At 35.5% G+C, this 16,446-nt stretch overlaps 1 protein-coding gene, 1 long non-coding RNA gene and 1 pseudogene across 3 annotated transcripts; 1 reads left to right on the top strand and 2 right to left on the bottom strand.

The window, feature by feature from the left end:
- Positions 1 to 824: 824 nt before the first annotated feature.
- On the bottom strand, positions 825 to 3,722 carry LOC141626380 (uncharacterized; annotated as a pseudogene).
- A 106-nt stretch (positions 3,723 to 3,828) lies between these two features.
- On the bottom strand, positions 3,829 to 8,223 carry LOC141592718 (uncharacterized). Of its 2 annotated transcripts, none has more exons than XR_012521204.1 (3): positions 8,045 to 8,223; positions 5,511 to 5,589; positions 3,829 to 3,865 (listed from the first exon to the last, which is right to left on the bottom strand). It is a non-coding gene; the product is annotated as an uncharacterized LOC141592718 (long non-coding RNA). The 2 variants fall into 2 exon arrangements; XR_012521202.1 differs by lacking the exon at positions 3,829 to 3,865 and adding an exon at positions 4,657 to 5,207.
- A 1,357-nt stretch (positions 8,224 to 9,580) lies between these two features.
- On the top strand, positions 9,581 to 14,453 carry LOC141592725 (uncharacterized). Its single transcript, XM_074413509.1, has 4 exons — positions 9,581 to 9,775; positions 9,872 to 9,941; positions 11,895 to 13,566; positions 13,694 to 14,453. Exons 3-4 carry the CDS (start codon positions 11,901 to 11,903, stop codon positions 14,098 to 14,100), a joined length of 2,073 nt encoding a protein of 690 aa, XP_074269610.1. The 5' UTR covers positions 9,581 to 9,775; positions 9,872 to 9,941; positions 11,895 to 11,900; the 3' UTR covers positions 14,101 to 14,453.
- The last annotated feature ends 1,993 nt before the right edge of the window (positions 14,454 to 16,446 follow it).

Genomic DNA, 16,446 nt, shown 5'->3' on the forward strand with positions numbered 1-16,446 from the left:
GACATGGGTGAAGTTTGACATATAGGAATCCTTGTCATATTATAATTCACATATGCTCATTTGTGATATATATCCGTCACAAACTTGCGACGGGTCAAATACTACCCATGTAGGATAGATAAATTACTTTACGATAAAGAAATTTAAATAAAACATTATTTAGAAAGCGAAGTCGTCGCACGCGAAGAAATCTAGTTTCACATATAATAAGCATTCTAGCTGAAGGGGCTATGGGCCACATTGCCACAAACATAAGTTAATACTAGGTTAGACTAGATGCCAGAATAAGGAGGCAACTTGGCAATGTGCATTTTATGGCTATCGGTGCTTTGGTTAGAGCCTTGAAGAGGAGCTGACATGACATGTTTCCTTCATGGAATTTGATATCCAATTGATCATCTTTGGTGAATGGGGAAGAGTTACTTCGCTCATTACGACTAAAGTAGTAGAGCCTTCAGGGACACCTCTATTACAGTCTTTAATCTAGACTCAAGTAACTCGTAATTAAGGAATACTGTACTATTTTGTTCTTATTGAGATGTCTTGTCCAATATAGTTGCTATTGTTATTTGAGTTTCAACTGGAGATACATTCTCTTAGTTTTTATGCAATTTAATCGGAGGCTCTCTTATCTGATGTTATATTCCCATGTTTCCTGTTTCTTTTGTCTTCTGCTTCTTTTATTTCCCTTGTGCCTTTGTGGTAGATTTTATGTGACAAACTCAGATTTTACGAGAGTTTCGGATGCCCCTCAAGTGTCACTCGGAAAGAATTATATCCTGAAAGGTTGGAGTGATTTAAGAACATTTATAGGATGTATTATTGTTATGAAATAACCTGTATAATTATTGTGTACCTCATTTACTTGTACTCTAGTTAATAGCTTTGGGGTATGCCAACAACTGCCTCCTACAAGACTCGCCATATCATAGTGTCATAAACATCGACAAAGCGACTCAACAAACTGGTTAACTAGAGTTCTTCAATGGATACACAACAAAATGTCTAGCCCATCAACTCCTTGCCCAGGCAATCATCACTTGGTAGTCAACAATCATGAATCATCCATTCATCAGTAATTTGTATTTTCACATTCCTAGCAAAGACGAAAACACATAATTAATCTTGCACAATTCCCGAAAATGGTCAATCCAACGGCAGCTCAAGCAACTCTCGAATCCCTTCGAGACTGCCAGACAATTAGTTGAACCATAATTAGACTACAAATCACCACATGATTCCTTTGCCTTGGGTGGGTCTACTTGACTAACAAATCGAAAATAAAAGGTCGACATACCCGACTTAATATGGGCTTTGATCGATGCAATTTGACGAGTACGCTCCTCTATTTGTCTACAAAAGAAGCAATCACAAGTTCACTAAGTTTGAATGCAAAGCGATAAAATGTACAAGCAAAATCATGGGTTAACTTCTGATGGATCTATCATAGAGGGAAAAAGGGTTGACGAATTAACCGCTGATGATGCCTTAGAACATTTAAGATACCAGAGGTGAATAAATAGTGAACTCAAATACACTAGCACAATTGTAGGCTGAAACTCCGGACTAATGACCATTATGGATGTTCATAAGTAGGGAGTGATTTAATCTTGATGGGCAAACAAAACAGGCAATACAAACCGCAACACTATAGAATTGCCTTCCATAATTCCATTAACAATAGGGAATCTACGAGAGATAGAGGGACAACATGTCTATAGAATTCAGAACCTTAACCATGTCTATAGAATTCAATCGATTTCACTTTTCAAAGAAATTTATAGGAGCCACTCTCCTATTCTAATAAGGTACACCAAACTTACGTTTGTCTTTCCTTTCCATTCCCGAGAAAATAAATAAATTGGGACAATAATGAAGTAAATGAAGAATTTTACTTGGCTAGCCATTCCTCTTTTCTTTGAGATGTAACGTATTGCTTGAGACCGGTAAACTCAACATGAAAACCGAATCCAACATCAACAAATATATGGCGTGTATCGAGGCTGCAAAAGAATTACCCAAAGATGAAAAATGACTGAATTGCTTAATCATAAAGCTCATGGATGTAACGATGAAAAAAGATGCATAAAGCCCATGGATAAAAAACATAGATGAAGGAGGGAAACAAAGATCATACACTACCTTGAGCATAGACTTCAGAGCCAAGATTGACTAATGTCTTCAGGCTACTTACACTATTCTTCTCCAAATTCTGAATGTTCCTTTTCAAATCTGAGCTATGTGCAAGTAAGTTAAAGAGACAAATAACAATGTCCTTAGTTGACAACTTTCACCACTAATTTCTCCTAATATACGGTAATGATATAGATGTAAAATTTGACATCTTTAGTTTATTAAGAAAGTTAACCAAATATTTTTATATCACGAGGCATATCGTAAAATAAATCGGTGAAAGTCGACAACGTTTGACCAAACAAGATAATTGTGGAAACTACAAACAAAAAGGAGGGAGTAGACGAGTATTGCATATTTACATAGCATGCTTAGTACAAATTTGTCCAACAAACTTGAATCATCAAAAAAAAATTGACAGCCATCAGACGATCAGAATAAGATACAAGTTTTCACACGAAATAACAACCATACTTGGATGGCAATCAATCACAAGACTCACAAAAAAAAAGCTTAAAAATCTCCCAAAGAAAAGTGAAAAAAGATACAATGTCTTACATTGTTCAAAAACCTTGTCCTAAATCAAATCAATCAAACAATAAACTATCTGTGACACTCACGATTACACAAGACTACATTATGGCTACATCTTCTAATGTTCAACATTACCTCTCAAAAATCTCTTTGGATTTATGTAACCAAATATGAGAAACCTAATCAATTTCAGAGGCAGCTCGATAGAATGTACGACAGCAGTGAAGCTTCACAACCATACATGTACATGATATATCTTAAAAAAAATTCATAGCGTACTACCTACTACTACATTCCATAGCCTCACCCTCTTATACAAAGCCATTCCGTCCAAACCACCTATTTATAGAAGTAATCTAAAGAGGAAAGCAGTACAGAAATGCACGATTTCAGCATAGAATGAATAAAAGTAGTGAACCTTTACGGCCAATCATGTGTTTCTCTTCATACTTTTTTATCTCTTACAATTACCATTGATAGTACAACAACAACATTATAGTAATCTGTACAATTAAAGCAACACTAATTATTAATCGAGATGGCCTCGTGCTAAGCTTATCGTGAAATCTCTTGCACATTATTTTTTTAATCCATATTTTCTCTTTACTAATTTGTCCGTTTCTATCGTTTTATATAGTACTCCTACTGTTTGATCAATAGTTATCTTTGTTTCAATCCCCTTACAAAAAAGTCAATTAGATAACCACCTATTAGGACGGAGAAAGTATGTCACACAATATCTTATATTGAGACGGTATCAAGTGAGGCATACTCTATAAGCATATATTATCAAATCCTCACCACTCGAGTTAACCGTTACCATCACACGTGAGTCGTCTTCAAAAAACACAGGCACGCATAATTAACACAATTACGAGTTACTCAAAATAAAAATTAACCTTCGTTGCAAGTATAAACAAAGCTGAAAAATAATGGAAGGCATTGAATTGAAAAAATAAATACTGTAATAGAGAGTACCTTTCAGCAATGGCTAAAAGAAGCTTAGGTTTCAAGTGACGGTCTATAAATTCTTGAATTTTTGGACCTTTTCCCATCTACGCTTATCCATCAATGCAATTCCTATTCATTTAACCGGAATTGTAAATGAGAAAGGCAGAAAATTGAAAAATAAATTGAAATGCAAATATGTAATATTAAACCATACCTCGCTAATATTTAGGTTAATTCAACGCGGTGGCTGTCGGCAGCGGCAATACGGTGGAAGACGGAGGCGAGCGGAGAGAAAGAGAGAGGTTAGTTGAGTTGAGGGTTTTGGCGGTCAGTTTGACGATTCGCAAATTGGCTTCGTTTCCTAACGGGCAAGTGTTTGGGTATAGGGGCGATGTATTCGTGATTATGGGTGTTCGCAGTACACATTTTACTCATTGTAGTACACAATTGAAATTTTTACCCCTTTCATTTCCCTTCTCTAATTTCTTTTTGATGTATCCTCTCTAATTTCAATCACTCATTCCCCTCTATTAAGCTGGTATGTCAGACCTTTTATTTTCGATTTGTTAGTCCCCCCACCCCAAGCACATTCTATCGGTATTATCCTTAAGAACTTGTTTAGTCAAGTAGACCCACCCAAGGCAAAGGAATCATGTGGTGATTTGTAGTCTGATTATGGTTCAACTAATTGTCTGCAGGTCTGTGAAGGGATTCGAGAGTTGCTTGAGCTGCCGTTGGATTGACTCTTTTCGGGAATTGTGCAAGCTTTGTCCTGCTGCTCGTGATGAGACAACTTGTGCAAGGTTAATTATGTGTTTTCGTCTTTGCTAGGAATGTGAAAATACAAATTACTGATGAATGGATGATTCATGATTGTTGACTACCAAGTGATTATTGCCTGGGCAAGGAGTTGAGTTGATGGTAACGGTTAACTCGAGTGGTGAGGATTTGATAATATATGCTTATAGAGTATGCCTCACTTGATACCGTCTCGATATAAGATATTGTGTCATTTTCCTAGGGCCTGAATCATCAGATGATTCATCTGATCATTGCTTCCTACACTTGATGTTCCACCACTGCTTCACCACCGCTTGCTTGATGGTGTGGATGGTGGTGTAGGAGCATTCTCATTTTCTAACTTGTGGTACGTATAGTAGGGTTTTCAAATGTGAAAGTCCTTTGACTTTCTTCATTTGATGTCTTTCCTTTTCCCAATTCCATTCACTTTCCTCATTGAAAATGACATTTCTGCTAATTATCACTTTGCGATTCACTGGATCATACAACCTATAGGCTTTGGATTGGGTTGCATATCCAATAAAAATGCACTTAACCGATTTTTCATCAAGTTTGGTTCTTAGATTAAGCAGCGAATAAACTATGCAGCCAAATTTTTTGAGATGACTTACCCCAAGCCTTCTTCCTCTCCATGCCTCATAAGGAGTTTGATTTTGGACAAATTTGTACTAAGCATGCTATGTAAATATGCAATACTCGTCTACTCCCTCCTTTTTGTTTGTAGTTTCCACAATTATCTTGTTTGTTCAAACGTTGTCGACTTTCACCGATTTATTTTACGATATGCTCTGTGATATAAAAATATTTGTTTTACTTTTTTAATAAACTAAAGATGTCAAATTTTACATCTATATCATTACCGTATATTAGGAGAAATTAGTGGTGAAAGTTGTCAACTAAAGACATTGTTATTTGTCTCTTTAACTTACTTGCACCATAGCTCAGATTTGAAAAGGAACATTCAGAATTTGGAGAAGAATAGTAGCAATACATGACACAAGTAAACAAGAATGAATGACATTGATCACAAAAAAAAAAAAAGAAAAAAAAAACTGCTTTGACGAAGTGAGAATTATTTGATTTATTGTTACCTGATATCCCAAAATTGATTAATTAGAAACTTTGAAATGAAACCAACAATTTAAGTTAGCAGCAATATCCACAGCAGCCCTGTGATTCAAAATGGAAAAACTTTATCACTAACCAAATTTTTAGACAACAAAATATCACTAAATAAAATGAAAGGGAATTGAAATGCAGTAAATCAATAGCCTGTTTATAATGACTTCTAAACGAAAGGGAATTTAAATGCTAATTGTAAAATGTTATTCGTTATGATCTCGTAAAATACTTTACGTCATTTCTACAATTTAAAAATCAACTAGAGCTGCTACTAATGTCGGAAATAATTTACTCTAGAAGCAAAATGAGAAGGAATCCCAACCATCAACGATTTTAATAATCTACAAAATAGCATGAAAAAGATATGCATACCCAATCTAAACTACGCCTTATGAACCTTGCTAAAATATGAGAGCAGGCCAGAGCAAAAATAAAACATCATACATGGAATATTAAGGTTAAAAGTGGCCGATAAAGAACTAGTTTGAGCAAATATAATCACTATTTATCTTCCTCCTGAATCCCCTATGTTTAAGCCTCTCCTTGCTTCTCCTGAATTTTTTGAGTACTAGTTCTACATCCTTTTGTGGTGTCTACTTGAATAATTTTATAGTTTTAGTAGTCGTGAACCGTTGATGACCTCAGTTGTATGTATTATCTTCCTTCTGAACTTCCTCTGTTTTTCAGTACCGTTAATCAATGAACCACCTACATCTAACAATAAATCGAGAAAGCAATGACGTACAATTGATCAAACTGACCTCCAAATTACCTAGGGATGCAGGAAGAATCATTGTTGTTAAATTTTTTAGGTTAAATACATTATTTGACCGTGGAACATTAGCTAAATTTAAACTCTTACCCTTGGAGAGTCAGCACTAACCCTAAAGGCTAGAGCACCGATTTTACCATTTATAAGCCATGAAGTTCTAATATGTTCATGCTCCTTACCGCATATGACTAAGCTATATTAGAAACTATAGTTCGTACTCAAACTCAAACTATCCCGTAGACGTGATGAACTAACTCAAAGCATCTCAAACTAAGCATACGTAAGACAATAGTCCTCTTATATGACAACGATTTTTTCATGTTTTTGTGACTACTGATAGTTAAATAGTGATCACTTTTTATAACTAAAAAATGACCATTCTCAAAGTAGTCACTATTTAACAAAGAGTGATCATTTTTCACTAATTGCATCGTACCACCGTCACACAAGAGAATTTGTGTATGTAAAACATTTATTACCAAATAGCTAGCCTTACATCTCCAAACTCAATACTGGCATTGTTCCCAAAATTTAATTTAATAGCCAACATTCAAAATTACAATCACTGACATGTCAAAATAATACGGAGACGTCAAACAATGAGGGGTTCATTCTAATAAGCTCATCCCCGTCAACGCTTTCTCTAATGATCATTAAAGAAATTTTGGAAATAAACAGATACAGTAGAAAACAACTTCATGACAATAATAGTCCGTATATAACTACTGGAGTCAAAAGATATAATTATTGGGTGCTTGATCGTCCTTTGAAAACTCTCGGATTTTTGGTTTAAAACAAAGATTTGGTGGTAATAATCGTATTACAACCAAAGTTTATTTAGTCATTTTGTCTAGTTGGCTAGTGAACATGACAGAAATTGTGAAATATGACTGATAATCCATACTTTTAGATTTGATAATATATGCATCAAATTAATAAGAAAACAAATATGAATACGGCAGTCGTTGGCCATTTACATTCTCTGAGCACGGGATATCCAAAATCCCATGATGCACATACCACAAATGCTAAAATTATGATACTCAATTGCATCAGAGGCGGCATGGATTCAAATTGGAGTTGTTAATTTGAGTTTCGTTTTTAATTATGTTCCGAAAGCCATATTTCTGTGTTTGATTTCTTTGATCTTTCTTCGTCAATGCATACAAATATGTTCAAATACATTTTTTTTTAAATCCATCCAATTATTTATGAGTATGGAGTACTAATTATTGATTTGCTTGAAGAAAACGTCGTCCATGCCGCCTCTGATGCAATTGAGTATCATAAAGATAAGTGAGCAACCTAGGTAGAAGTCTACAGGAATTAGACTACGAGTAAAGGACAGAAGTAATTCAGTGTTTAACTTGTAGAAGTAAACGAGTTGATTTCGTTTTCAATTCCCACCTTGTTCAATCATACATATATACAAACACTATCCATCTCATAATCTGCTTGTTTTCACTTTTCACACAATCTGCTTGTTTTCTTCGGTAAATGTAACTAATTCAAACAATCAATATCCAAATTACCACAAATCAACCAAACCCTAATTTTCGAAATTACCCCCAAATCAAACAATCAATATCCAAATTGAAAACCCCAGTTTGATGTAACGACAAGTCGACAACAACAACAATAATAATAAATAATATCGATTGATTTTCAGAAATTAAACATAGATTGATTAATTAAACCTAGATTGATAAATTAGGGAAAGGTGAAAATTACCTGTTCACTTGTTCAGTGAGCAGAACAGCAGAAGTCGTCGGCAAGAAAGGTTGACAGCGACCAAGAAATAACGGCGGCCGCCGGCCGGAGGAGGCGAGGCTGACTGGCGAAGTGGGGAGTGGCGATTGCGGAGGAGTAAAGCAGAACTGAGGAAGTCGTGATATGAATATATGATTCTTATGAAATGAGATTTTGTTTTCAAAATATAATATTTGGTGTGTCCGTAAGACACGGGCCGTGTCCAATTTAGTTGGGCCGTGTAAACGCTTTTTTTTAAAAAAAAAGGGCAGTTTTTTAGCGTGTCAAAACGTTTGGCGCGTGTCTACGCGTGTCCGACAGCGATTAATCCGACGAAACGCCCAATTTTAGGCGTGTCCGTGCAACCTGAGTGCGACCATATTCGAGCATACTTCTTTACGTAGACTTGACAAAATTTATCGACCGATATTCGAGCATAGAGTCTTATTGGACCCGCAACTAGATTTAACTCAAACGATTCGAATATTTATAGGCTCGGGAAGTGGCAAATAAGCCCATCGTTTGATGTATGTGCAAATTAGCCCCACAACTTTCAACGGGTGAAAATTAGCCCCATAAGTTATACATGATGTGCAATTAAGCCCAAATACAAATTTTCAGGCCATTTTCTCACCGGAAAAAATTAACATGCCACCGGAAAGATGATTAGGATTGAGTTAAATAATTAAAAAATAAAAATAACAATTTTAATTAAGAAAAACCCACTTAATACAACTACCTATTGCTGCTCAACTCGATCTCTCTCATATTCAACTTGCTCCTGCCTAATTAATTATTCTGTTCTCTTATTTGTATAATCGAGACCAAACTACGAAATTTCATATACATGTAATTCTATCCTATCATCTCTCACATTAAAACTTGTATTCTCTTGACATTATTTTCATCTTCACAAATTTGCTTTGGAAACTTGTTTTCATGCTAAAGTTGCTTACTACTGTCATTTTTATATGGAGCATTCAAGCTACTTAGAGTCAACAGGGTTACGATAGTCAAATTTTGTTACAATCTTTGTACTACAATCGAGTTCTTAGCATTTACGGCAATTTTTCTTAATTAAAATTGTTATTTTCATTTTTAATTATTTAACTCAATCCTAATCATCTTTCCTAGGTGGCATGTTAATTTTTATTCCGGTGAGAAAATGGCACGAAAATTTGTATTTGGGCTTAATTGCACATCATGTATAACTTATGGGGCTAATTTGCACCCGTTGAAAGTTGTGGGGTAATTTGCATAATGTCAAAAACGTATGTTATTATTTGCCACTTCCCCGTTTATAGGCTTATAGGCTGAGACTCTAACTAATTTAATAAGAACATCCCAAAAAATGAACCAACCCAAAACGACCAATTCAACCAAATTTAATTCAAACTCGTATAATTACGAAATAATCTAACTCAAACCGACCTAACTGCACCCGATCCAATTGATCCATTTGTCGTTTTCTATCTTAAAAGGGTCTTACAAAGTACAACAGCAGCAGAAGTGAAGACTGTTCAGAGTGGTGTGACTTGTGAGTGTGACTCGCAAGTTTCTTAAGACTTGAGCTTAAACATGAATCAAGCAATCCCCAAAACCTTGTCTTATTTTAAACCAACTTTTATCCCAAAAAAATCCCCCAAAAAATCCCCAAATTGCATCATTTTAAAGAGAAAAAAATCAAGGGAGATACTCAATTTTAGACTAAATGTAATTAAATTTGACTACTTTAATCTTATCCATCTCAATTTAAAAAAAAACCCTTCAAAACATTTATTACAAATTTGTTTGTGTTTTTGTTTTCAGGTAATTCAGATATCAGCATAATTTTGCAAGCATTCAAAGTTTGCATCTTTCCCAAGTTTTCATCTTTCTGGTAAATGTTTCTGGTTTTTCTCTGAAATCAGTCAACTTTTCAGTTTTTTTGATGTTGTTTTGTAGATTTCTGCTGTTTATTTTGTTCCTTAATTAAAGATTATGCAGAAGATTGCAGCTTTTTTTAGTTTTTGGGTATGATCCTGTGAAATGATGCATTAATTTCTGCTGTTTTTCGGTGTCAAATGAGGCGCAAGGGAGTATATATATGGGGTTGGGGAATTCGGACTTAGCTACTAGGCTAGGACCTTTCAGATTTCTGCTGTCTTTTTTTTTTTTTTGTAAAGAGTGCATTTTTTTATGTGCAATCAGTCAACTTTTCAGTGTTTTCTGATGTTTAGTACGAGTAGATTTCTGCCATTAATTTGATTCTTTATTTAATGATTAAGCAAAAAGATTGCAGCTTTTTTTAGTTTGTGGGTGTAATTCTGTGAAATGATGCATTAATTTCTGCTGTTTTTCGGGTTCAAATAAGGTGCAAGGCCAGTATAAATATGGGGTTGGGGAATTCGGACGGGTGACACATTGTCATGATACCTCCGTCTTAAGTGAACTACTAGGCTAGGACTTCTTCTGCTTCTGCTGTTTTTTTTTTCCCCTGTAAAGAGTACATTTTTGATGTGAAATCAGTCAACTTTTCAATTTTTCTGATGTTGTTGGGTAGATTTCTGCCTTTTATTGTGTTCTTTAATTAAAAATTAAGCAAAAGATTGCAGCTTTTTTTAGTTTTGGGTGTAATTGTGTGAATTGTGTTCTTTAGTTTTGCCGACCCCAAATCATTTTGGGATTAAGGTTTTGATGTTGTTGTTGTGTAATTGTGTGAATGGTGTATTAATTTCTGCCATTTTGTTTTGTTTTCTGGTGGCAAGATGTCTCTGTCTTAACCACTACGCTAGGACCTCTTCGGTTTCTGTTTTATTTTTTTTATTTTTTTTTTTTTGTAAAGAACACATTTATATGTTTCTCGGATAATCTGTGTATATGTGGAGGAAAATGAAATCCCATCTTTGAATTTTGTTTATTTTTAATGTAGCAAAAGATGATTGAATGAACAAGTGAATAATAGAGTGAAGATTAAGGTTTATATTGATTTGGGTTAATCAATTGTGTTGTGTACTCCGTCTCAATCATTTGTTTACCTCTAATTTAAATAACCCATGTGCCACACCAAACAAATGATCGAGACAAAGGGAATATTATTCATGTGTTTCAACTTTATATGCGGTGAAATTTCACAGTGAAATGTTGCCACTTTAAATTGGGATTAGACTAATCCTCATTTAGTTTTGATGGGGTTTGAGATTAACTTAGTTGGAGAGATCTTTTGAAAATGGAAGGGAATTAGTTCATTAACATGGGATTCAGTTTTTATTATTTTGTTTTTTGGAAAAATTCTGTCTTGATCTATAGTTCTCTATAGACTAGTCTTAGTTTATGGAAATTGGTTGGACGCTGTCCTTTGTGGGTTGTGCCCATCTCATTTCAGACACACAATTCATACTCCACAAGACAACAAATAGGTTGACTGAATCGTGATAGAGGGTTGTGCCCATCTCATTTTCCGATATGTGAGTCGTTCCCTGTCCCTTTTTCATTGTCCAGTTTTCGTGGCATGAATGTCCATGAAAACTGTATTTCGTATAATTACTCCTGCGTTAACAGTACATTGATGATATCATTGAATGGTTCTCTATCCCTTTTTCCTTGTCCAGTTTTCGTATACATTGAGATTATCATTGAATGCTCACTGCTTTATAAAGAGAAGCACTATCAGTTTACTGAATTATTTTTCGTGTTAGTCAGTCATAATCCAGAGGCAACGCCCTTTAATAGTGTAGTACTGTACAACATAACAAATGGGGGTGGGGCTATTAGGAGAACAACATAAAAGTAGGGATTAGGTATAATTTTGCTCTTGTAACGCCCTTTAATAATGTGTGTTGTTTATTGCCAGAAAAAGATGGCACCGTTTCATCCATTTACTGATCCTTGTAAAGAAGCTTTAAGACATGGAATGGCCCTTGATCCTAGCAATACTAGGATTCAGTGTTGCTATTGTGGCAAAGTGGTGCCTAGTGTGAACCGCCTTCAGCAGCATTTAGGCGGGATTAGAGGGAACACTGTTGAATGTCCAGATGTTCCTGAAGATGTGAAGGATTACTTTAGAAACAGCTTGCTAGTGGCTAAAGTAGCTCGTTTAGTGAAGGAAGTAGGTGACTTTAACCAGCCTAGTCCTTCTTCGAAAAGAAGATGCACCTCTAATGGCAATATTTCGGAAGCATGCTCTGGCTCTTCTTCGAAAAGATTTACCTCTAATGGCAGTGTTCTGGAAGCATGCTCTAGTAGTAAAGAAGGGATAAATTTCGCCTTTAATGAGCGCAAAAGATGTATTGGTCGGTTTTTCTTTGAGAATGCAATTGACTTTTCTGCTGTAACGTCTCCAAGCTTTCAAAGCATGTTAGGAATTTTCCCAAGAAATGGCGAGGGTTTACATTGTATCCCTAGCATTACTGAGCTAAGCGGGTGGATTCTTGAGGATGAGTTAAAAGACATAGAAAACTATGTGAACCAGGTTAAACTTTCCTGGGCTCAGACGGGATGTAGTATTTTGCTGGATGGATGGACAGATCAATCCGGGAGAAATTTGATTAATGTCGTTGTCGATTGTCCTGCAGGCCCCATCTACCACTGCTCAGCCGATGTTTCACCTTCAAAGGGTGCTAACGCATTGCAGCTATTTCTCGAATCTGTTTTGCAGGAAGTGGGCGTCCAAAATGTAATGCAGATTGTCGCTCACACCTGGTCGGACAGCTTGGAGGCTCTCAGTAAACAACTCATTGATAAGTACAGAACACTTTTTTGGTCTGTTAGTGGGACCCACTGCATATCACTTATCCTAGATAAGATTGCCGGGTGTAATCAAATTAAGACCACGTTGGCGAAAGCAAAGACCATCACACAGTTCATTTACAGCCGCTCCACAGTATTGAAGTTGTTGAGAAGGCATATTGGAACTCATGATCTAGTTAAACCGTCTAAGATAAAAGCCGCCACTCCCTTCTTGACATTAGAGAACTTTCTGGTGGAACGGGATAACTTAGAGTATATGTTTACTTCTTCCGAGTGGTTGGCCTCTCATTGGGCTTCGAGTAATGAGGGCAAAATAATCACTCGCTTGATCGGTGATAGCTCCTTTTGGGATGAGATCGTCATTGCTGTGAAAGCATCCATTCCATTAGTAAAAGCTTTATCTTTGATTAATGGAGACGGTGGTCCTCATACAGGTTTCATATACGAAACAATGGATCAAATCAAAGAAACAATCAGCGAGGAGTTTGGAGGGAAGAAATCGCGGTATAACCAATATTGGGCTATAATTGACGAAATATGGAATCCTATTCTTCATAGCCCTCTCCATGCCGCTGGTTACTTTCTTAATCCAAGGCTTTATTACACTGAAGATTTTTATACTGATGGCGAAGTTGCCAGTGGCTTGCTAATTACCATTGTTAAAATGGTTGATGATCGACATGCTCAGGACATGGTCACGCAGCAGATTAAAAAGTATGGAAGTCGTGATGGCGACTTTCAATTGGGAATTAGCTCTAAAGATAGCATTTCTCCAGGTGTGTAATTATGAACTGTCATTCTCTGTCGACTTGTATTGTCGTTGCCTATTTTCAGATCTTTTACCCCTTCTCTTAACCATTTTGGACCGAGTTCAGAATCATCGAACTGTTTTTTTTTCTGCAGCTGCTTGGTGGTCCCGTTACGGATGTCACTGTCCTCAGCTACAGAAGGTTGCTATCAAAATCCTTAGCCAGACCTGTAATGGAGCTGAATCTTATGGACTAAGAAGAGATTTGGCCGAAAAGCTTTTGTCATATACCGGAAAAAATGCTGCAGAACAGCAGAAACTGCATAACCTCACATATCTCAACTACAATCTGACATTAAAGCAGTCCAAACTGGGACCCAAGTTTGACATTGTAGCTGATCAGATTGATCCAACAGACGAGTGGATCAACGACGGATCTTATCACGCTGAGCCCACAGGGTTAGAAAACGGCTCCTGTACCGGACTATCAAACCATGTAAAACTCGAGAAAGGAGGACCTTCGGGTATCGTACCAAAGGTGGAGCCTAAGCGCGAAACATAGTGCTACTTGTTTCCTTTTTTGGGTAGAAAATGAATCACAGGGACAGTTTTTTGTTTTTGATGCTGGAACGAACTCACCAGCTAAGCTAGTTGACGTCTGCTAAATACATACCCGTAGTAGGTTTTTGTTGTAAGTTATGTCTAAGGTGTAGGACTAGGTGTAGAATCAATCACCACAGGTGTAGCTGTAGATAATGTTCCAGCAGTTGTTGTAAAGTAAATCTTCGAGTTGGCGATGTTTATTCTTTTGTACTAATCATCTATATATGATTAGAAACAGATTGGTCATTTGAAAAGAACAACTAAAAGACCAAAGTCTATCCATGGTAATATAGAACCTATTATGTTCCAATTCAATTAGTTACCAGAGTTGAAATTGAGCAATCTAGTTTTACCACAAATTGATACAGTAATGAATATGTTAAATCGAGTATCAAATCATTGTCATTAGTCATTAGTTCATTACTCATGTCGATATATTGTTCGTCCACACAACAATTTGTTTTTCGCATCGATGAACTATTGGAGGTATCACCATAAAAACATAACCACACCAATTTTATGGCAAAACTCAATTTATATCACAAATTACATTGTTCCACCCAACTTAAACTCGATTACTTTTTAGTAATTCGGAAACACACCAATACCTATCTTAGACATGAATCCAAGTTCACACTAAAATCGCCTAAGGAATTCCGGTTTCTAAGCTCTAGTCCACATATAATACATCATATTCAACACAATAATATGGGATAAAACCGTATTACAACATAACGACACCAATTTTATAGCGAAACTCAATTCATATCAGAAATTACATTGTTCCACCTAACTTAAACTCGATAACTTATTAGTGATTCGAAAACAAATCAATACCCATCTTAGACATATCATACATCATATTCAACACAAAAATATACTTCCTCTATTCCAATGAATTCTATACATTTGCTTTATACACGTATATCAATAGTGTAACACCCCGTGAGGTTATGAGATTGAGTTGTCCCACATCAGTAAAATATGAGGATTGTGATATGTTTATAAGGGCTTCCACCCACCACTTAGTAACAAGGCCTTATTGCGGTTGTGTTACGACGGTGGCGGATAGGGTTGTTATAAATGGTATCAGAGCAACCCTGCGACCGTGTGGTGAGCCTGTAGTTATGAGGATTGTGATATATTTATAAGGGCTTCTACCCACCACTTAGTAACAAAGCCTATCTTATTGTTATATTTAGTATAGTCGGTAAGACAATAATCTTATTGCGGTAATAGCGGATAGGGTTGCGGTTGTGTTACGACGGTAGCGGATAGGGTTGTTATATTTAGTATAGTCGGTAAGACAATTTAAATAAGATCTCACATGACTATCGTTTATGTTATATATTAGAAGTTGTATAAAAAGACTATCTTTATGTTATATATTAGAAGTTTATAAAAAGACTATCTTTTATGTTATATACTAGTTTGGATGCCCGTGCGTTGCAACGGGTTAATTAATTTAGTAAAAAAAAATTGGTTATTGTTATGAAATATTATTATATGGATGTCCATATCTTAGAATATTTCTAGAATATATTATCTTATGGAAACTATGCTCTCATTGTATGTGTATATATATACCCTCTCATAATGAAATAAGATACCGTTCCGTCTCTCCCATATTCTCTACCTTCTTTCTACAATTCTCTCCTCCTTATTTCACAACACGTTATCAGCACGACTCTCTAACCATTCTCATTATTATTTTTTTATCGAGACTCTAATCATCCTTATTATTATTTCTACGTCGGATACAATCTACTACGTACTTATTATTATATTTCGTAAAGTCAGATCTGATAATCAGGAGGTTCATATCAGATCTTATTATATTATTTAGCTGATTCAGGTATGTTATTTCATTATGAGAGGGTATATATATACACATACAATGAGAGCATAGTTTCCATAAGATAATATATTCTAGAAATATTCTAAGATATGGACATCCATATAATAATATTTCTAGAATATATTATCTTATGGAAACTATGCTCTCATTGTATGTGTATATATATACCCTCTCATAATGAAATAAGATACAGTTCCGTCTCTCCCATATTCTCTACCTTCTTTCTACAATTCTCTCCTCCTTATTTCACAACAGTTATAAGGTTTTAATATTTATGTCTTATCATTTATTTAGATAGATCAAAAGTCAAAACATCTTATTTAAGAGACGCAAAAGATGTTAGGTTGATAACTAAGTTTCAAGGATGCCTCATATTTATAATCATAAGATAACTACATCTTATGTTAATCTTTCGATGTGGGACAATTCTATTATTTTTATATAATC

Source organism: Silene latifolia, chromosome 1 (assembly GCF_048544455.1).
Source record: "Silene latifolia isolate original U9 population chromosome 1, ASM4854445v1, whole genome shotgun sequence".
Taxonomy (NCBI): Eukaryota; Viridiplantae; Streptophyta; class Magnoliopsida; order Caryophyllales; family Caryophyllaceae; genus Silene; species Silene latifolia.